At 30.5% G+C, this 24,175-nt stretch overlaps 1 protein-coding gene across 1 annotated transcript in view; it reads left to right on the top strand.

Annotated features, from left to right (window-relative positions):
• LOC111683328 overlaps positions 1 to 24,175 on the top strand; it is a 97,503-nt gene that overhangs the window by 38,880 nt on the left and 34,448 nt on the right. Inside the window, exons 3-4 of the mRNA XM_046945440.1 lie at positions 5,754 to 6,467; positions 6,529 to 6,676. Of these exons, the coding sequence (XP_046801396.1) occupies positions 5,754 to 6,467; positions 6,529 to 6,676 (862 nt within the window). The remainder of the gene's footprint in view (positions 1 to 5,753; positions 6,468 to 6,528; positions 6,677 to 24,175) is intronic.

The raw sequence follows: 24,175 nt of genomic DNA on the forward strand, positions 1-24,175 counted from the left end.
GAATATTAAAGTAAATTGTGCAATATTTGAAGAATCAGGTATCCCAGTTAAACGAAATTTTGTACTTAATTCATAATTTAATTCAGGTGGGGATGTATTATATTTGTCATTTCGTTTGTAACACATCGAAATATTGGTTCCTTTTTAGATTATAAAACGGTCTAGCCGTCTGTCCGCATGCCTGTCTGTTGAAAATATATGGGTAAAAAGCAGTGATTAAAATTACTAATATATTAGTAACCAAAATGCATATTTTCTCCTATGCATACGTATGTAATTTTAAAATATAAATATATTTTATGAATATAATATATTTAATTGCTCCCATTCGAAATATTTCTAGTGTTATTGCTAAAAATATTTACCCATGCAAGCTATTGCATATTACAGCTTACAGACAAATATTAAATGTTTTCACGTACAATATATTACGCATCAACTCGCTAACATATTTATAATACCCACATATATTTCATATGGCTTGTCTATAATATTAAAATATTTTCCTACACAAATTATTCGAAGTCAACAATATTGAAGGCATGCAAGCATTAATATACGAACATGAAATGTACGCAAGCAGAACATATATGTATGTGCCGACGAAAACACGAAACAAAACGATAGTCGCGACTATGAGCTTACAATATTTTTACTATCAAACTTAAATATTATTTACTATAGGAAATGACTTGTGGTCTAAAATTTAACATTTCATGTTGAACTTGAAAAATTATAAAATGTGAAAAATGTATGCAAGATATAACCAAATAATAATTGAAAACGTTTATATGTATGTATGTATGTATGTATGTATGTATGTATGTATGTATGTATGTATGTATGTATGTATGTATGTATGTATGTATGTATGTATATTATGGGAGAAATGTATGCATGAAATAACCAAATTTAAATTAGAAAATTTTTTAATTGAATTATTGAATGTATGTATGTATTTAGTAAATTTATAATGTGGAGTATTAAAATGTATATAAAATAGTATATAAATACTTAGAGGATCATATGAATGTAAAAATATATTCAAATATGTATGTATGTATGTATGTATGTATGTATGTATGTATGTATGTATGTATGTATGTATGTATGTAAAAAATTGTTTTTACAGCATATATTTAAACATATTGTTTGTAACAATATGATATGGAATAAATTCAATATAAAGCAAGAAACAATAACAATAAGTTTGTAAACAGGTGATAATGCATTAGTAGTGTCTATGAAATGATCAATAATGAAGGAAATTATAGGTATTTTAGAAATTTGTAACAGGAATGCAAAAAAATAAGAGGGGACATAAAAACATAAAAAGTTGTTTTTGTGATTTTACATTGTGAAAGGTTAAAACAACAAAAATGTATGAGTTTATTACATACATATACATGTATGTTTTCATATGCATGTACAGACAGTGAATCCATTAAGTAATTTGCCTATGTAAAATTTTATAAATTTTAAGAAAAAACTTTATCTGAACAATTATTTACAGCAAAATAAAACTATTTGTTTGTTGTATTTTTTAAAGAATATCTTATATCTGAAATGTAAATCTTATGAAATGTAAAATCGTGATATTATTTAACGAAATTTTTTGAAAAAATGAGAACGTACTGTTAATTTTTTAGGTCAATAAAGTATTTTGCTTTTTTAGGGTTTTTTGTTATTTTTGCAATATTGCTGCATTATTTTTTAAAATTTCATATTTTTATTACTCCTATATATTAGAATAACATTTTAGATATTTTAGTAGTAGAACGACTCTTCTTGGACATTTCTTAACTGATTTATTATCCTATATACCAATAAGAATTTATCAATATTGCACTTAATATGAAATCTATCGTTTCTTAGGTATAAATCTATATATTATAACAAAAATAATCTAGGTTTTTGGTCATTCTGTATTGGTAAACAAAAACTACATTAAGGAAACCCCATTATACAGGGGAGTACTGTGTAAATTTTATTTAGAATTGTAGAATATTGATTCTTATTCAATAAATCTAACTCTAAGTATTATCCAAGCCACTTTGAGTCATAAAATTATCTATAACAGTACTTATCTTTCCTACTTTACCGTTTTACGCACATTCCAACGCGGTGGTTTACGCAAGGTCATTTTTTGCTATGCCTGAATTGGTGGTGGAGAAAAGAATAAGGAAATATCATTATTATATAGTCTTTCTCATGTAAATTGAAAAATTCAATTAATAGCTATGTATATTTTTCTTCGCGCCTGTTCATTCATTATTGTTCAAGATCTACATACACCAGATATGTAGATATGTACATGTGATGCAAAAACACATTCCTCATAAAAATGACCTGAAGTAGTACTTCTCTTTCCTACTTTATCATTTTACGCACATTCCTTAACGATTGTTTACTCAAGATCTTTTTTTTTTTTTGCTTTACTTGAATTGGTGGTGGAGAGAAGTGGAAAGAAATATCATTATTATTTAGTCTCTCTCATGTAAATTCAAAAGGTTGGCAATGACATATGCAAATTTATTAACACCTATATATATTTTTCTTCGCGCCTGTTCATTCATTATTGTAAGATAATTGCGAGTATGTAATAATAATTTATAGAAATATATGTACCTGCATATGAAAAACATGTAATACACTCATACATTTTTGTTGTTTTAACCTTTCACAATGTAAAATTACAAAAACAACATTTTATGTTTTTATGTCCCCTCTTAATTTTTTGCATTCCTGTTACAAATTTCTAAAATACCTATATTTTCCTTCATTATTGATCATTTCATAGACACTACTAATGCATTTGCTTTATATTGAATTTATTCCATATCATATTGTTACAAACAATATGTTTAAATATATGCTGTAAAAAATTTTTTTACATACATACATATTTGAATAAATTTTTACATTCATATTATCCTCTAAGTATTTATATAATATTTTTCTAATTATATTACCTTTTACAATAAATACAAATACATACATTTTAATACTCCACATTATAAATTTAATAAATAATTGAATTACATGCATTCAATAATTCAATTAAAATTTTTTCTAATTTAAATTTGGTTATTTCATGCATACATTTCTCCCATAATATACATACATACATATAAACGTTTTCAATTATTTTCTAAATGAAATTTGGTTATATCTTGCATATATTTTTCACATTTTATAATTTTTCAAGTTCAACATGAAATGTTAAATTTTAGACCATAAGTCATTTCCTATAGTAAATAATATTTAAGTTTGATAGTAAAAATATTGTAACCTCATAGTCGCGACTATCGTTTTGTTTCGTGTTTTCGTCGGCACATACATATATGCTCTGCTTGCGTACATTTCATGTTCGTATATTACTGCTTGCATGCCTTCAATATTGTTGATTTCGAATAATTTGTGTAGGAAAATATTTTAATATTACTGGCAAGCCATATAAAATATATGTGGGTATTATAAATATGTTAGCGAGTTGAGGCGTAAAATATTGTATGTGAAAACATTTTATATTTGTCTGTAAGCTGTAATATGCAATAGCTTGTATGGGTAAATATTTTTAGCAAAAATACTAGAAATATTTTGAACAGAAACATTTTTTAAATATGCATATTTTTAAATATGAGGTAAATGCATATTTATTGCAAAGTCAAAAATAAAAATATAAAAGCATTTACTAATATTTAAACTCTGGTAAAAAGTAACATTAAAATTTTATTAGATTATTCGACAAAAATTGTTCGAATTATTCTTTATTATAAATTGGAAATTTTATTCGTTCGAAGAAAAAAAAATTTTTTTCCTCGATTAATCGCAAAAATTTTATTCAAATGACATCCCTAGTGAGTGTATAAGTAGGAGTTGCCGATCGTGGCTGTACATATCTATACTAAAAAGTGCAAATATTATCTTTAGCAATTCATAATCGCCAATAGAAGTGAAAATTTTGTTCCCTTCAAATGTTCATTTCCCTCGAAGGGAAAGTTGCTATCGTGAACTTGCTATAAACAATTGATTAGTATGGAACAGCTGTTCAATGTTTATAAAATTCCATCAACAAATTTCACAACATTGGATTTTTCTCCCGACAAAAAAGTTAGTGAAAGAAAAAAGTGAAAAGGGAACAATTTCACGTGAAATGATGATTGGCGATAGAGGTGAATATTTCGCAAAATGTCCTCTTCCAACTAAATATTAGAATATTTTAAAGATGTTTATACAATTCGGTAAACGGTTTTTTTTTTGGCGGATTTATTTTTGATAATTTACGAATTTTTTCAAACGGTTTTTTTGTCGGATTTATTTTTGATAATTTACGAATTTTTAATTTTAAAACGAGGGTGGAGGGTATAATGATAAAAAATTTACATTTGATTAAATTTGAATAAAGCATTTTATTGAAAATATCGAAGACCTATTTTTTCGGAAAATCGTTGGAATCAAATAAATTCCGAGTCCGTATTAAACATTTTATACAACTTTCGTAACAAAATATTTAAAAAATATTTAAATGTTTTGTTCACTTTTAGTGAACAATGAATCATTGATAATGCCAATTAGTAAGAAAGACCTCTAGTAAAACCTACACGAAATTGTAGAAAAACCCGAAATATTTGGACTAATAATCACTCAGCAGTTCATAAGAATCCTAAAAATTAAATTTCAATAGACACTGGCCCATCAAAAGCCAAAATTATGTACTTAGCTTACAAATGCTCAAAGAAACCATACGTATCAGAAATGTTAATGCACTTTGCCCACATCTGCAAATTTTATTCAGATTTCATGCCAATATTAAAAAATGTCCAAGAAAGTGTTATTTTCAGTATTACATAATAACTATTCCCACTTTTACTGTATTAAAATTAAATGAAATCAGGCAGTTATGCATTATTGCTTCTCGGAAGCTACTAAATCCATATTTTCTGGTGTTTCTCTCAATAGTTAATAGACTACCAATACTGATATTGCAGTTTTAGCCTTTTTAGGAACTGCTAAAGGACAATTAGCCAAAAAAGTTTTGTTTGTAAAACTTTTAAACTTTAAACTTTTTATAAGAGGAATTTCTTACTTACTTATTGAGAAGGTTGTGTAAAAAGCTTAATTCGTACTCGAAATTTATTTCATTCCATTTTCGAAAAAATAGGTATTCGCTTTTTTCAATTCAATATTTAATTTAAATGTAATCGAAAGTTAATTTTTTATGAATTTTAAATTCAAAATAGCTAAATAAACAAAATTAAACCCGAATACTAAACTTGTTTGTGTATAGAGACTTACCTGAAATGCAAGTATCAATTACCTCATATAAAATTATTTTTTTCTTTTTAAGTTTATAAATAATAATAGTGAAGAACATCTTTACATTTATTGAATTATAATGTTATTGGTATACAATTCGACTTTAATATGTGTTGTCTACATATAAATGTTCCACCTATTTTTTCCGGATCGGCCCATTGTAGCTCTCATATACGATTAACTTAAAAAAATATTAAGATTAACGTAAAAAATTGTACCAATCACTTGTACCAAAAGCTAGTGGTTGATTTGTTTTCTTATTTGTCGTTTGATTTTTAATTTGCTCTATAATAATAATACGGAAGCATTTCATACTAAACGAAATCACATTTAAGAATTTTATATTTATATAGTATATTTTATACAATTTATGCATACATACATGCTCTATTAGACTAGTTTTATTTTTAAATATGTATTTTTATATTTTAAAGAGGACTCTCACCATCAACGGTTAAACATGAAAATCAAGATGATGGGTATGAAACTAGTGCTGGAGATGTTCTTACTCCAAACTCACATGCGTCATCTACACATTCAATTACACCCCAACATCACATGCAGCATGGAGGACTTGTAAAAAATGTTGTAAAAAGTGAGGAACAACAGCAAAGTCTACGACTACAACAGCAATCTCAACGTAATCCTCATGTAATTAATGATCGAAATCAGAATATACAACAAGAATTGGTAACCAATGAATCAACGGTGAACATTGCACCTAGAGACCCCTACCACTTTATTGATGATGACCTAAATTCAGCCACAAATAATAGTTTGCGCAACATTTTGACGCCTCCACATTCTCACCCGCGTAGTAACCAAGAGGGCGGTCCAATTAATGGATTTATGGCTATGCAATCGGAAACCTCAGCCTCAGCTAGCCTGAATCCAAGCTCTGATATGTACGCCTTAACAAATACAACTGTTCTCCATCATCATTCACAAAAGCCAACCTGTCTGGAGACAAATACAACTACATCAAGAACAAATGCAGACATTCAGCAACATTTTTCGGAAATATCTGCAGATATTGCAGTGCAGGAACAACAGGATGCAATTTTAAACTTACAGACAAAATCAGTTCAAAAAAGACGGGGACGTAAAAAAAAGGTACCGGATGTTGCGTTGCTACCAACAATAGAAAGGTATATATTTTATTAGTAAAATTATTTACTTAGCATTAAAATTGTTGTTTTTATTTTAAAGGGCAAATTCAATTGATGTTAATCCGATTACAGGGTTTACGAAAACGAAAGAACGAAAGAAACACGATCGTTTTAATGGAATGTCTGAGGAAGAAGTGGTAAAACGAATTTTGCCGGATCATTTGTGCGATAATTTAGATATTGTTATAGTGAGTGTAAATTTCATTTTATAAAAGATAAACTATAAATAACGCAATTTTCGTTTTTATACAACTTATGCTAACTTTTGTATTAATTGACGAAGTATTTCATAAAATATTAAATAATTTGTTTAAATGTAAAGATGTAAGTTTGTCTTTCCGTTTGTACTTCTATCTATACATTTTTTATACGCAGTAATTTACGGAATAACAGATAAACAAATATTTCTTACTAAAAGAATTAGAAAAGTATATCGTAGAATCATAAAATTAAGTATGAGCTCTGATAAAGAGAACTAATAAAATGGGACTTATTTGTACCTTTTCGTTCCTCAAAAGACACTTTCTGAATTTTATATAATGTTGAATCTATTAACATAAAATTAAATGAGAATATATATAAAATGGACTTTTGGTACTTTTTCCTTCTTCAAAAAGAACTTTTTGAATTTTTTATAGTATTAAACCTAGAAACAAAAATTTACCATGTAGAACCCTAACCTAAATGAGAACCTGTAAAATGGGACATTTTGTATCTTTAACCTTCGCGATGAGGGTATAAATAATTTTGTCATACTGTTTGTAAATTTTGCTATATAATTTCCTTAAGCCGTTGTGGCACGTTGTTTTATAAGCCCAATTTTTTGTATGACATAGTTTTACAAGCCATATAACAACTCCAGAGGAGGTCGGCCTGTCGGATAACATTTTTTTCCTTTATACAAGCTTGGAGCACACTAATATACATATATTCTGGATCCTTATAGATAGCGGAGTCGATTTAGGCATGTCTGGCTGTCTGTGTGTTGAAATCAAATTTTTTGAAGATAAGCTTTTGAGAAGATTCCTATATAAAAAAAATCCATCCATAAATAACGGGGACCCTCTGATTTATTTCGTTTGACGTAAATTGTTGTTGTTTTTGTTGTAGCTGGAGTCGGAAAAAAATTTATTAAATTTATGTTTTATAATTTTTTTAAACAAGCGTTGGTGAAGTGCATATTAGATTAATCAAAGGCGAATATAGAGTACTTATTACATATTAATTTAACAATATGGAATAATCTATGCCTGGAGTCTGCAAACTTTTAAAAGGAAGAGTTAAAATAAAAAATTTCTCAAAAAAACAATATAGAATAAGATATATATTTTTTTGTCGGCCAGCCTACTTTCGAGATGGGCTCCGAAGTTTAATACATTTTTGTCTATATATCGAAAACAGTTTCGTTTTCAATAAAAATTGGTTTTCGGTTTTCTATCATTTATGTTCGAACCCTAGTCCGCATCGCCATATCCTTCTACTGGTTTGTCACTGGAAGAATAAACAAGTGCGATGTTTTGTATAGCCTCCAATAACGCAGGACTCTTTTAGTGGCTGTCCAGTGGGTTGTTCCATAATACACATTAAATTAGCTTAAAACGCTTACGGCATGTGCAATTGTCTGATTGAAACGGCTAAGTACACAAGAAATTATAATAAAATTTTAAATTTATATTTAATACATAATTCTTGTTACTTTTAGGGCCAATCTTTAGGTAAAGGATTAGGGATTAAATTAAAATTAATCCTCGGAAGTTGTTTTTCAGTACTCGAAATTTAAGTCTGTTAATTTTTATATTAAATTATCAATTGTCTTCTTCTTTTTTATAAAGCATCCTTTGTTTTGTATGCGAAGTCTAATCTTGTACTCAAAAACATCAAAGGGGATTAACTTCAGAATCAATTAATTTTTAGATTAACTAGTCTGATTATTATTTGGCATTTGATTGCCAAATCAAAAACCCGCTCTTAGTTAAACAGAATTACAACAGAGTTTGTCTCCTAAAACGTTACCTGGTCGCGGTAAATTTTTCACTTTTCGTTATAAAAAATATTTTATTTAAAATACACAACTCCGATAAAGATAGAACCAGATAAGTTCGGTAAAGATTTGCGCAAACGTATTGTCGATGATTTCAATCAAGGAATTTTCCAAAAAGAATTATCCATTAACTATAAGGTGCTTAAATCATCAGTTTCTCGAATTTTATCACGTATTAAAATAAAACTAAATCTGTGGAGGGTCTTCAACAAAGGCGGTCGGTCTCGAAAAACTGACAAAAGAATCGATGCGGTAAGAGAGATTAAAAAGTTTCCCTTTTAAATCTACTCTAACATTGGTTAAAGAATTCAATATTCCAGTAAGCGCAAGAACTGTTTCTCGACGTCTTCGACATATTCTGATTTGTTAGCTTATTGGCCATCTAAGAAGCCTCTCATATCTAAACGTAATCAATTGAAACTGCTATAATTTGCTCAAGAACATGTTAGCTGGACAGTAAACCAATGGAAAAACGTTCTTTTCAGTGACGAATCAAAATTCAATATTATCGCTAGTGATGGGATAACTCGTGTCAGAAGACCAAAAGGAAAACGTTTACAAAAAGAATTCTGTGAAAAAACCGTCAAACATGGAGGCGGTCATGTCATGACCTGGGGATGTTTCCCTGCTAATGGTTTGGGCCCACTTTATCGAATTCAGGGAATAATGGATAAATGGTCATATAAAAACATCCTTGAGCAGGTTATGTTGTCATTTGCTGAGTGGGAAATGCCTTTACGATGAACATTTCAACAAGACAATGATCCGAACACACTTCAAAGGCAAAAGAATATTAATGTATGGAATGGCCACCTCAATCACCGGACCTGAACCCAATAGAAAATATCTGTTTAATTGTAAAACAGCGGATTGATCGCAATAACGTTTAAAATGCTGACGAGTTTTTCAATCGGATTAAAAATGCGATCCACAGGCTACTATTAACAATTTAATAGAGTCGATTCCACGAAGATGCAAATAGATAGCAAGGGTTTCGCTACGAAATATAAAGAAAACAATCATTTTACCTTGGAATATTTTTTTTTAAGTTGCAATTGTTTTGTCACACTGAATAAGTGACTATGTTTATTTTAAGTTTTAAAAATTTATATCTACAGATATAAATAAAACGTGATTTTTTACTTAGCAGTCGTTACTTTAAAACTTTTAACTTTTAATAATTTTTAATAAGATTTCTAAAATTTTTGGATTAATGTAATTGCTGAACAACATGTTGCTAAAATTATTAAAGGTGCATTTTCAATTGGGATTTATTTAGTCTTATTGGTTTGATTTTGCTACATTTATCTGAGCTTTATTTGTTGTTGCTGTTGTTTTGTTTATTGCTATTGACATGCCTGCTACCAAATCATACAAGTGTAATATATGTCATGATGTCATTGGAAAGACCCAAGGTAGTATACAATGCAAGATATGTAAATTGTGATTGGATATTAAGTGTGCTAAAGTTTCGGACAAACAACTTGATTTGTTTAAAGAGAACCCCAAGTCTTTATTCTTCTTCTGCAATAACTGTGCCGATGTTTGCTTTGATTGTTCTATCCATGATGATGTTAAGGATTTGAAGGCAAGTTTTGATGATTTTGTGAACTCAAATAAGAAGAACAATACTGCTTTTAAAGATTCAATGGCTCAACTATTGACTAATTTTAGAAGTGAAATATCAGAATGTATTAAAGATATGAAATCTGACATAGTGGCTTGCAGTAAATAAATTAATCAAATCGATACCTGGACCTCGTCCAAAATTGCTTATATTGAAAAGGAAAATAATATTTTGCATAGTATTTGCGAGTATTTTAAAAGAGATTGAAAGCCGTGTTTATTTGAACGACCATATCTCACCTGCCGCTACTAAACTTAACTCACTGTGTCGCAAAATGCTGCGGCGAAAGGCTATTGTTAAGTTTAAAATTTTGAATATAGATAAACCGAAAGCTGTGCTGACCTTGTGTGATGGAAAAGAGGTGGAATATGATTTAATTTTAATTTAATTTCAAATTCTTTATTTCAATAACCTAGCCTATATAGGCCATAATCGGTTATAAATTTCTACTTATGAATAGATTACATAAAAATGATTTTTTTCATATTTAAAATTATGATTAAAATAAAAGTAATAAATTTAATTAAATAAAAAGTAAAAATTGATATACTACAATATTAAAATACCTCATAGCCAAAACGTAAATACATTCAATTCCACTTTTAGTTTTCAATGAAGTGAATTTCTATAGACTTATAGTTTAGCGCAAAAAACCTAGTAAAAAAAACTATCTCCACCAGTTCCAGGAATATTTAGTGATGTGTGTGTGTAAAGAAATAACTAACCAAGTATAAAAGAAATTAGCGTACTCCTCACAAGCCAAAAATACTAAGAACCAAAACCTTTGTATAAAATAGGTCATGCGCATCTATTAGTTAAAGTTATACACGAAAAGGTGAAATATCCACACCAGGTCTAACACTCAACACTGATATTAAAAGTGGGTCCAACATTAATCACAAAAAAACAATAAATCGTTGAGAGAAAAAAATCATTGACAGGAAAAAACCAACCTCAAACCCCAATTCAATGCCAACACACTATTCACAAATTAAACTCCAAATTAGATAATATTGAATGTCTAACCCATATGCCGAAGTGCAACACTCTAATCAGTCTTTTATATGTCATTAAAAACTCTACAACAGTTTACCAAACAACTCATATACTCACTCCTATAATACAGTCAAGAAAGCTTAAAAGTAGCCACACTAAAAGAATAGCAATCAACTGACATGTCAAAAACTAACACTGCAGAAAACATATGACTAAAAGAGATATAACAGCAACTACATAAAATTACACCTCATAAAAAACGATTAGTAGTAATCAACAATAAGAGGGTCAGTGCTACTAAAACAAAATATTACTGCAATTCAGAATCAAACGTACAGAACAATTAACAAATAGAATCAAAAATAACCAAAAAAACATCCTGAGAAAAAAGACGCCAGATGAAATAAATTACAAGAAAACGGATCAAAAGAAACATGAATATGAACAGGATAAGGAACAAAATTAAGATTAGTACACTTAAATAAAGAATGAGATAGTGGATAACAATGATAAAAACAAAAATGCCGATCCCAAAGACAAAAAACAAACCTTTCACCCACAAACAGTCTGAGATTTAATCCGACATTAAGGATAATTCCTCAATCCACACGTTAAACTCTTAGTTAAATAGATACCCATGAAATGTTATTAACTTTCTACAAAAAAAATCAAAAATCCTTGAAGCCATGATAGTTTTAACCACAAGTCAAACCCCAAAGTCAAACCAACACCAATTACCAAGAATTAACACCATATTCAGTCAATACAATATAACAACAACATCTCTCTCATTATTATGGAATGTTGCAAGCAAATATCCGATAAAAAGAAAAAAGCTGTTACAGTATCATCAATAAATACAGATCAATATAACATGCACATACCAAAATAGCAAACAACAAAGAAAATTCAACGAGCAAAATATACCTCCGAAAATCAACATACTATAGCATAGCATTGTCAATCAAGAATCAGACGAAATAGATGTACCACAACATTACAACCAGATCTCCTAACAACAAAAAAGATATAAAATATATAGCAATGGTTATAGAAAATATCACAGATATTGTTAAACACAATAACAGAACAAATCATAGACTTCATATAGTAAAGCTACATGTAACATATGGCTTAACTGGAACAAGAAGTAAATCCACATATATCATCTACCAACAGAACACAGAAGGAATCCGAAATAATTCTTCCAGACACTCCAAATTTAAAGCTGTAAACATCAGAAACCCGCAAAAAGAACGTTAAAATGCAAATAAAAAACATTCAAAATGCAATCAAGCAAAATTCAACCTACCAATTTATCACAGATAATGACTAGTCACTGTTAAGAAATGGAGTTTAATTTCCCACTATTATGCAAAAAAAGACTTCAAATATGTGAATAGCATTCAAGTTGAGCCACTAATAAACATCAACGTAACAATATAGATAAAAAATAAACAACCCTGCTTAGTTAAATAGATGTCATTACCATTCATTCGGCTCTGATAACAAAAAAGAATGCAAATATAACATCAAATATCAATATGCAATTAAAGATACAAAATTTAATTAAAAATTTACCACAGTAATACCATACGCCAAATAATCAATAGAACCAAAAATGTTAAGACAAGAATCATCCATGCAATCATAATATCAAAATTCACACATTGTCTGCCCACATCATGAAAAACAAGAAATATACAATAGAGAAATCAGACACCCATACAATATTAAAATGCATCACCACCTCCCGCCATATATCCAAAATACGAAGTTTGTTCCCAATAAAATATACCAAAAAAGAACTCAGAACACCCACATAAACCATAAAGACACACACCCTAAAATATCTAAAAAATTCATACAATTCATAAGATAAACCAAAATAAAAAGCCAAAAATAACAAATCCAAATTTCCAAATGAAATGCCCAATAAGTGCAAACATAACACATATACTTAGCAAATACAAATCCCCTCAAAAAAAACATCCGACACCTAAACCAAACTACAGAAACTAACTATGACAAGAGAGCTCTCGAAATAGTTCCCTCCTGTAAGTATCGGCTGAGACATCAAATATTCTCAGGGAAATAGGTAATTTGTTATATGATCGTGCTACCCTAACATAAACCAGCGCTCCAATATCAGAGTTAATTTTGGTAATTTTAACTGTCTATTCCTGGTAGATCTACAGAATACAAACAAATCAACTAGATATCCAGGAGTCTGTAATTTATATGACTTATAAAAGTGTAACAGATTTCTATAAGTTATAAATTCCATGAAGGAAAAACCCAAGAACTTATAAATATAAGACGATACATGCTGAGACATCCTAAGAGAGTACAAATACCTAACAACTCTATTGAAAGCTAATCTAAGTTTTTTTATGATGTAACCAAAGATTCCAGTAAAAACCTCCAAGGCGTATAAAAATATTGGCATTACCAGTGCATGTACAACTCTCCTCTTAACATTAAACGGCAACAATAAATCTAAACTGTATAGCTTAGCTTACGTAAAGTAAAATTAACCCTAGATACAACAGAATTCACATGACTCTCAAAGCTCAAACCAGTATCAATAATTACACCAAGACATTTAAGTCTATCAACAAACTCAATTATTTTACCATTAAAGACAACTGAAAAGTTATAACTATTACTTTTACCAAAAAACATTGCCTTAGTCTTATCAGTATTGATAACAAGACGATTATCAGTAACCCAATTCAAAAGCAATTCAACAGTAAAATCAATCATATTCTGCAGAACATCAGGAAACTCGGCAACACCCTTAAACAATAACTGAACATCATCCGCAAAAGAAAATGGAAGACACATATTACTTGAAACTATATCGAATAGATCATTCATGAACATAATAAAAAGCAGAGGCCCTAAAACTGATCCCTGCGGAACACCACTATAAACTGGAAGTGTTCTGGAAGCAACCCCATTACAAAAAACATATTGCATTCTATTAGATAGATATGAATATATCAATTTACAAGCCGATCCAGAAAAGCCATAATATCGATGCAACTTTTTAATTAAAAGCAAATGATTTACCCTATCAAAGGCTTTAGCAAAGTCCAAAGATAATAAAACACATATACCATTGCCAGAAAGATTACTCCTAATGTTTTCAGTTAGACCAAGAAGCAAAGACGTAGTACTCCTATTACACCTAAAGCCTGATTGACAATCATGAAGCAGTCGATTATCATCAATATGCTTTACAAGTTGAATCTTCATAAGATGTTCAACCATTTTAGATAAAATTGGCAATATTGATATGAGTCTAAATTCATGACGACCAAGGGAAAAGTTGAAGTGGTTAAAATTGTATTAACTAAACGTAATATATAATTACCAGCAATTGGCATTAGAAGTCTGAGAAATTTGAGCGTAAATCGATCATGACCAACAGCAGTTGATTTTATCAGTTCAAAAGCATCAAACATCTCAAAAACATCTACCGAACGAAAAGAAAATCCATCATATGGAATATTGGAAAAATCTAAAAAGCCATCATAATCAACAGACTGATTAGAGGAGAAAGCTTCATTTAATTCATTACGATCAACACCATTAAAATGATCAGTACCATCCACAACACCATTCTTATTCAATATATCCCAAATCTTCCTACTGTCCCCATCCTTGAACATTAAACCATGTATCTTTCTCTTATATTTCCTAATAACTGACTTTGCCCGATTTCTAGTCCGACAGAACATTCTCCAATTAGTCTCAGTCCTATCCATCAAATATGCTCTGTAAGCAAGATCCCTAACTGACAGACAATAAACTATCTCAGGTGCATTAATCCACTCATCATTATACCCACGCACCATTCGTCTTTTAAATGGGACAACAGAATGCAGGAATTGAAAATTCTCATTTAAAATCATCAACTGCTCATCCACATTATCAGTTAAATACATACCACCAAAATCACAATCCAACAACATGGCTTCCAATGAACCCATATTGACTGCATCATAATCATAAAATTCATAAAATTGTCTGGCAACCGATCGAGAAATCTTGAGCGACAAAAAAATGAATGAGTGACGCGATATTCCCGGACATTGGAACTGGTCCGATACCTCTACCAATTCCGGAGAAGACACCAAAAAAAATCCAATAAAGAAGTTGAATTATGACGAACATCAAAATGAGTAGGCATTGAATTGTGAATAGGAGAAAGATTTAAACCATGACAAATATTCCTAACTCTCAAAGACTTTACCGGATCAAACAAATTATTATTAAAATCACCCATAATAACAATGTTTGAATATCGAACAAGAATGTCAGATATTTCACCCTCAAGTGAAGCAAAATCACCATGAGGAAGATAAACTGTCCCCACTAAAACCTTGACATCACCAAAAACAACTTCAACAAACAGACACTCAACTACTCCATAATTTTGACCTATATATACAACTCTATACTCAATATTCCTAGAAATGTAAAGAGCAACACCACCACCCCTACCACATGGCCGATCATTTCTAACACACACATATCCTGAAATATCAATGACACTAGTGGAAACCGTTTCCCTTAACCATGTTTCACTTAAACCTAAAACATCTAGAAATCCACCATCGAGCAGACGTTTGATCTCTGCAAATTTAGTAGAGTTCGGATTTAAGTTAAAGCTTCTACAATTAAGGTGGGCTACATTAAAATTTCTATTGAAAACAGATAGTTGAGATCGTAATAAGCTATTGTCACTTACAACGTAACCAAGATTATCTCGAGCAGACATGACAAATATTTAAAAATGTAAAAATGCTTAAAAAAATAATTAAAAAGAAAAAATAAATTAAATTGTTATATACAACTTCCAAAATAACAATCAGTATTATAAAAAAAGAAACAAAATATAAATTTTTGAAAAAGGAGACACAAATGCCACTCAATTTACATAGATATAAATAAATATATGTATGTGTACATTAAACAAATTTAAAAACGCCAGTAATTATGAGTTAATTGCAATAAAAACTTAAAAAAAAGCAAAGTGTACATAGCATACACATACATACAAGCATATGCATGTGTATATTAAACAAATTAAAAACGCCAGTAATTACGTGTTAATTGGAATAAAAACTTAAAAAAAGGAATGTGCACATAACATACACATACATACATACATTCATACATACATAAATACATACATACATACATACATACATACATACATACATACATACATACATACATATATGTATAAAACAAAAAATACTGCGTAAATGGAGGGACAAGTGTGCGATAAAAATACTATAATAAAAATAAATTTAAAACACAATAAATAAATATAAATAAGTAATAAATACAAAAATAAGGAAACGAGATCAATCATAATAAATAACAAACAAAAAAAACAAGTAAGAGTGCTATATTCGGCTGTGCCGAATCTTATATACCCTTCACCATAGTGTATTTTAAACATAATTGATCTTACAGTCTTGTTAATAAAAACATTAAAAAAATTTGAGTCGATTTAAGCCGAATGTTTCGGCGGCGGCTCAAGCAACTAAATATAGTTCGGCGGCGGCTAAGCTCCGACTAGAAGCCGGTCGACTTCGACCTCTGATTCATTGCTGGTAAACATTGACGAGATGTGGATTTTGTTTTTGTTTATCGTAAAAAAATTTGTTTTCAAAAGCACTTGGGAAAAATTTGTGTTAGTTTTAAATTTCAAACTTACAATATTCGCATAAAAATTATTGTACAATAACTCACAATCTACTCTCATATAATTGAAAACGTTTTAAATACTTTTTTCTATTCATTAAAAAATATATTTGCAATACAAAAGGGAATATTATTTTATTTTAACAAAAAATGCAAATCATATTTTTTTGCTGTGTATTTTTTGTATGTTTGGATTCCAAACAAAACAAAAGAATACACAGCTGAATAAAACCAAATACATCTACACACACACATGTAAATCTTTTTCTATATTCAGTGTTGTTGTTGCTTTTATAACAATTTTTTGATGAAATTTTCAGAGGTTGTCTCGGATTTTTGTTCATATCTCCGTTCATACATACATACATACATACATACATACATACATACATACATACATACATACATACATACATACATACATACATACATACATACATACATACATGCATACATACATATATGTATGTATAAAACAAAAAATACTGCGTAAATGGAGGGACAAGTGTGCGATAAAAATACTATAATAAAAATAAATTTAAAACACAATAAATAAATATAAATAAGTAATAAATACGAAAATAAGGAAACGAGATCAATCATAATAAATAACAAACAAAAAAAAAACGTTATGTTGACAAAAAACTGGGATTGGAAACATTAATTGGAGAAAGTGAGCAGTTATTTAAATCGCCAAATAGTTCAATACATTGATTATAAGAGAGCAACTTCACCGACCCATCATTCATTGTAATGCTAGCTTTCGGAATATCATAGTTTTTGAATTTATATTTAACAAATTTTCCTTCATTTCTCAGCTTCCGACATACAGAAATCAACTTTCTTGCTGCATCAGTTAAATGATCATTTATAATTATTTTAGAATGAACAGAAGAGGGAATGACATCACTTAGCTTTATGTTTCTAGCTTTGTTGTAATTAAACATAACAATATCCCGAACCTGAATTGAATTAAACTTTACCAAAACAGCTTTACCACCAGCAAAATAAGTGCAATGCTGAAGATCCGTATCCGATACTGACACATTGCACAAAGAAAAAATTTTTCTAACAGGAGTACGAAGATCCTTAATTTTTTTAGGCAGCCCCCAGATAACAACATTTGCTCTATTTAGCCTTCTTTGCAATATACTCGCCTGAGTTTCAAGTTTAATTAATTTGCTGTTGGCCGCATTATCAACCACTTTGACTACATCGAAACAATGTTTCAAATCAGATTTTATCAGTTCTACATCACAGATTGGTTGAGAATTTGATAATTCAGAAAATTTCTCTTCGATTACCCTTAAACCAGCTTCAAGATGTTCATTAAGCAGCTGTCTACTCGCTTGAATCTTTTCCTCTAAGTCCTTTTCCAAAGAAACTTTTAAAGCCGCAAAACCATTCCTTAACTCCTCCTGCACATTACAGCCTTTGCGTATATTAGTACAATTACTGCAGATATACTTTAAAACTTTATTTTTTAATAAAATACTATGTTGTTCCAAGGAAATGTCGGCACATTTTATATGAAAGTATTCACCACAATAAGCACAACCAACACTTCTTTGGGTCTTGGTAACATTTTTGTCACACTGTGGACATTTAAAATTCTCACTGTGTGGAGCCATAGTACAATTTTAAATAGACTGCAAATCCCAGCCCCGATATAAACAACAGCAGATGAAACAACTGGTGTCTCAAAATTAACCAAATATGTACTTTGAAGAGTAGCCAAACGGAAGAGACGTGTTGCAAATAAATGAGTACTCCAATAAAAATCCAATCGGGTAACACAGGCTTTTTAAATGATTATTCCTTGTGCAAAAAGTAAATAAACTGCAACCAATCAGTAATAACACCAAAGACTAAACAGTGCTACCAATTACAAGCTGTTATTGTACGTTGTGTTGTATTTATTTATTTTTGTTTGTTTACTTTTTTAACAAAACAAAAGAGCACTCAATAAATAAAACTTTTATTGAACAAAATGTTCTTTTTTAGATTATTAGATACAAAATGCTACTTTAAAACATAAAACTTTTTAATTTTTAATTATTTTTCTTAGCACAAAAACTTTTGCTAATTACTCATGGCAGTGTTGCCATAAAGTCATGTAGTTCAATGTGCATCATTTAGTAACAATTGTGCACGTGTTGTCTAGTAACAATATGTTATATTATTTTATTACTAGCATACATATTTTATAATAACTAGTTTTAACGATAATTATTTTAGTCTGAATTCGTTGTCTAATTTGTTAGTTATTTGCGTTACATCTAGTTCTTATAACTTAAATTTATCATTATTATGATTATTTTCTCATTGATCTCGGAGTATTGACTGATCTCATTGTTTATTGCTTCCGGTAGTGAGTAAATTAAATTATTTATAATATTGATTATTGTTAATTTTTTTTTTTTTTTTTTGCTTTAAATTTCAAAAATGTTATTTTCTCAATAATTTTATAACCTTTGGTTCCTGTTTCATTTTAATTTTTGATGTCCATTGATAATGTGAATATTGGTCTTATAATTAGCGATGGATCTTATCTAAATGCCTAATGAATTGAAAATAGAACTGTATTAAACCCTTCTATAACGCGGCAAAATTTGATGAGCTTAGGAATATTGTGGGAGATAATTTTGACATATTTGGCATTTCGGAATCGTGGCTTAAACCGTACGTCACTAATTAATCTATACGTCTTGATGGTTATGAGTTGGTAAGAAATGATCGGTTGTATTATAGGGGAGGTATTGTTTGTATCTATTTGGTCTTGGTTGTCGACTTTAATTGCAATATGTTTAATGTTTTAAGGTCTGGCCCTATGCGGTCGATGTGTACTAGGCTTGGTATTTCTGCATATCACAATTCTCGACCGACACTTTGATGTAGCGCATCTTTCCACTTCCTTATTAAATTTTTGGTTACTTAGTGATGACTCAGTTGTTGTGCATTCGAATCAAGTGCAGTGTCCCTCTTTCTCATCATATTCTGAAATAGAGCATCGAGATTTTAATAGAATCGATTGTGTTAGAATGTTTGCCTATTTATCTGAGTTTGATTCATGTTCTTTTTTTGGTCCCGGTGATGTTGATCTTCAGAACTCGGTTGTTAATTCATTGGTCGGTTCTCTTTTTAAATTTGTGTCTCTAGTTAGAAGAAGGGTAAGACGTGATGAGAATAGTTGGATGAAATCTCGTTGACAACGTCCTTAAGAGACTTAGCATATCTTACCTTTTTATCTGATAGATCGAATGCTAATTGGACAACATATTGCAGATATCGGAATAGGGCGAAAAATGTAATTCGGAAAGGAAAAAGATATACTGGATTATTTTCTAGACTTAGTGCTTCGGGTATGTAGACTATTTTAAATGGAGCTGGGTTTATTGGTAATTGGGATAGAGTTTGCGACTATGATGTTGATAGCATGAATAGGTATTTTGTAAATAGTTCTGGTATGGCTGGCTATGACTTGGTTGATTTTGGGGGACTTTGATGTGGTAAATGGAGCGTTTTCTTTTGATTGCATGAGTGAATCTGACTTATTTAAGGCGATATGTAAAATTAGGTCTAGGTCTGTGGGTGTTGATAAAATTTCAATTAACTTTATTAAGATTATTTATCCGTATATGTCTCTTATTTTTACGCATCATGTTAATACTATATTAGTTTCGTCTATTTTTCCTTTAGGTTGGAAAAAGGCTCGTATTGTACCAATTCCTAAGACTGGTCATGTTCGTGGGTTTGATGATTTAAGGCCTATAACGGTTCTGTCGGCTTTATATAAAGCGGATGAGCATATTTTGAAGGATCAAATACTTATGTTTGTTAGCAATTGCATTCCTCCTTCTCAGTATGCATTTCGGCGTGGCCATAGTACAACATCGTTATTGCTAGATATGACTGATGACATAAGATTTAATCTGAATAATATCAAAGTAACGGCTTTAGTATATCTTGATTTGACTAAGGCATTTAACTCTGTAAATTTCTCTGTTTTGATAAGAAAATTGAGAGAAATATACAATTTTTCAAGTACGGAGTGCAAGTTAATAACATGCTAAGGGGTTTTGCTGTACTTGTTCTTCACCTTGTAAAGTTCCCTGTTGAGGTATCATGGTTGATCGTAGTTGATTAATATGACGTTTTACCTTTATCCGGTTTGACTAAATAATGGAGATGACCAAACTTGTTTACGATTGTTCCCAATTTCCATAAATTTTTATTGTTAGAATAGTACCGGGCTCTCCTACTCTTAATTGACGAACTTTGCAAGAATCGACTGGGGTTTTGTTTTGAGTTGGAGGAGGCTTCAGTGCATCTAGTTGGATACGGATCTGACGACTTTTAAGAGTGGTGTGGCTCGTTTGAACATTACGTTCGGCTAGGCCATTAGTGGCTGGATGGCCTGGTGCGATGAACTTTTGGAGAATTCCGCGATGCGCACAAAATTAGTCGAATTCACAACTGCTAAAAGTAGATGCGTTGTCGGATACAATAACGTCCGGGTAACCATGACGCCCAAATAAGTCTAGCAACATTTGTATTGTTGAACTAGAAGAGTTGGCTGAAGATGTAATTCCAATTTCGGCCCACTTGGATTTAGCATCTATCACAACTAAAAAATAGTGACCTTGGAACATACCTGCATAATCAATATGGAGCCTCTGCCAGTTATGTTCTGGTTCCACCCAGGAATGTAATTTAGCTTTAGGTGGGCTTGATTTAACACACATACATGACAGACACTGTTTTATCATACGTTCAATGTCCTTGTCAATAGATTGCCAATAAACATACCTAGTTGCTTCATTTTTGATGTGCCAATATGTGTTTGGTGAAGTTCAGCTAAAACCGCTTGTTGCAAGCTTGATGGTATTACTACACGCTGTCCTCTAAAAACGATGCCATTGTTGATTGTGAACATTGTATCTTCTACACGGTTATTTTTGTGGTTCTGTATTAGTGTTGACAGTTGTTGATCCTTTTTTGTTTCAATTTGAAGTGTTTTGAAATTTAAATTTAATGTTGAATTGTGTATTGACAATTTGCAAATTTTGCTTACTTCTTCGTTGATGGCGGTGTCTGTTAAAATTGGTGACTTTATCGGAGCCCTTGATAAGCAATCGGCATTTACATTTTCGATACCCTTTTTATACACAACTATATAATAGAATCCGGAAAGAAAAGCTGCATATCTTTGTAGTCTTGAAAATGTCAAGTTTGGTAACTTTGCGTTTTGATGAAAAATTCGGACTAAGGGTTGATTACCTGTAATGAGCATAAACTGTTTCCCAAAAAGGTATTGATAAAAATAATTTACTGCATAAACAATTGCGAGAGTTTCACGGTCGATTTGTGAGTAGTTTTTTTTCGGCATTTGTGAGTGATCTTGAGGCAAAAGAAATTGGGCCTTCTTGTCCATCTATTATATGAGACAATACTCCAGCAATTCCAGTTGGACTGGCGTCACATGCTAATTGTAATGGTACTTCGGATCAAAAGGCACTAGAACACGGTCACTAACAACTTCTTCTTTGATATTTTTGCTTTCGTTAAATTTCGTAAAGGTGCTGTGATTGTTGAACAATTAGGAATAAATCGCGAATAATAAATGACCATTCCTAAAAATCGCATTACCTCAGCTGTGTTGTAGTATGGCCCAAAAATTCTATTTTCTCTTGAAAAAACTACATTTCTCTTTATTTAGATGTAAATCGTAATAAAATAACTGCATTAAACATTTTGATAAATTTTCTTGACATTCGGATTTGGTTTCACCATGTTCGATGATATCGTCAAGGTAAACCTCTGTTTTTGGAATTTCTCTTAAAATTTGGTTTAAAATTCGATTGAATTCAGATGGTGCTGTTTTTATTAAAAATGATAACCTATTTACCTTATATGTCCCTCGGTGTGTTGCTATTGTTTGTATTTTGTTTGAATCTTCATCAACTGGTATATGTAGATAGGCTCTGTAGAGATCTAACCTACAAAAGTACCTCGAATTGCGTAAACTGTTAAAAATGTCTTAAATTTTTCTTTTACTCCAACTTTATAATCAACGCATAAACGTATCAGCTTTGGGTATGACGACCAAAGGGGTGTCCCAATAACTGGTCTCAGTTTTTGATATTATTCCAGTTTTTTCTAATTCATCAAGTTCATGATTAACTTTTTCGACTAATGCATATGGTATCTCACGTTCTTTGTTGAAGATTGGCTTAACGTCTACGTAAAGACGATTGAGTGATATTATTTAGCACAGCCAACCTTTTGTTGGAAGATATCTTTGAATTCATTACTAATTGAACAAAATACATCAGTATCATATACATGATTAGTTGTGTACAGATTTTAGATTTGGTCTAAATCAATTTTGAGTTTTAGTTTACGATACCAATCACGTCCCATAATAGCCGTAAAGTCTTTAGAAACAATGTAAATTTCATCTACTTGAACCTAACCATCGGCTGTAATTCTGGTTGGCCGTAGAGGTACTTACGTATTGATCTCTTGGCAAAAATTTATATTTAGATCCCATGTCAACTTCAATTTTTATCGGGTTTCCTTCTATATTTATTGTAGTAAAAATTTTGTCTTAATCTTTAGAACAGTTTTTGGGTATATCAACTACGTTTAAAACGCCGTATTGATGTAGGTCTTCAATTTGATGTACCGATTCATGACATGAATGAGTTTTTTTCATACATGCTTTGATACAAATCTTGACCACATGCCCACTTTTCCCGCATTCGGAACAATTGAGGTTGTGTTTCTTGCTAAGGCAGTCCTTTGCATAATGGTTGTTTTTACCACATCTTAGACAAAGTTCATCAAAACAAAACATTTTAAAATTAACGTTAAATTTGTCTTTCTTTGAGAAGTTTTTATTTGATTTGCGATTTTCTTGAAACATTTTTTTCCTTCCAAAATTTTATTGATTTCAGCAGATGTCAATTTGGATTTGTTTTATGGACAAGCTTTTGAGTCATGCTTTGCTGCTTCCATTGCAAGTGCTTTCGTTACGATTTCAGAAAAGTCACACAATTTATTTTGCAATAACTGCTCACGCATGGCATTATCGTTTATGCAACGGATAAACTGGGCTCGTAAAAAAATATATGCCACTGATTTTTTACATTCGCAATAAAATTCACAATCACCAATATCCTCTCGTAAATTTGCAACCAGTGTACACTTAATAAGGTAGCCTCGTCCGCACAGCTGATCATCAGCTTTTACAATCTTATCTGTCAAAATTCCTGTTTGTTTACATAGAAAAAAAAT

The sequence above is a fragment of the Lucilia cuprina genome, chromosome X (genome assembly GCF_022045245.1).
Source record: "Lucilia cuprina isolate Lc7/37 chromosome X, ASM2204524v1, whole genome shotgun sequence".
NCBI lineage: Eukaryota > Metazoa > Arthropoda > Insecta > Diptera > Calliphoridae > Lucilia > Lucilia cuprina.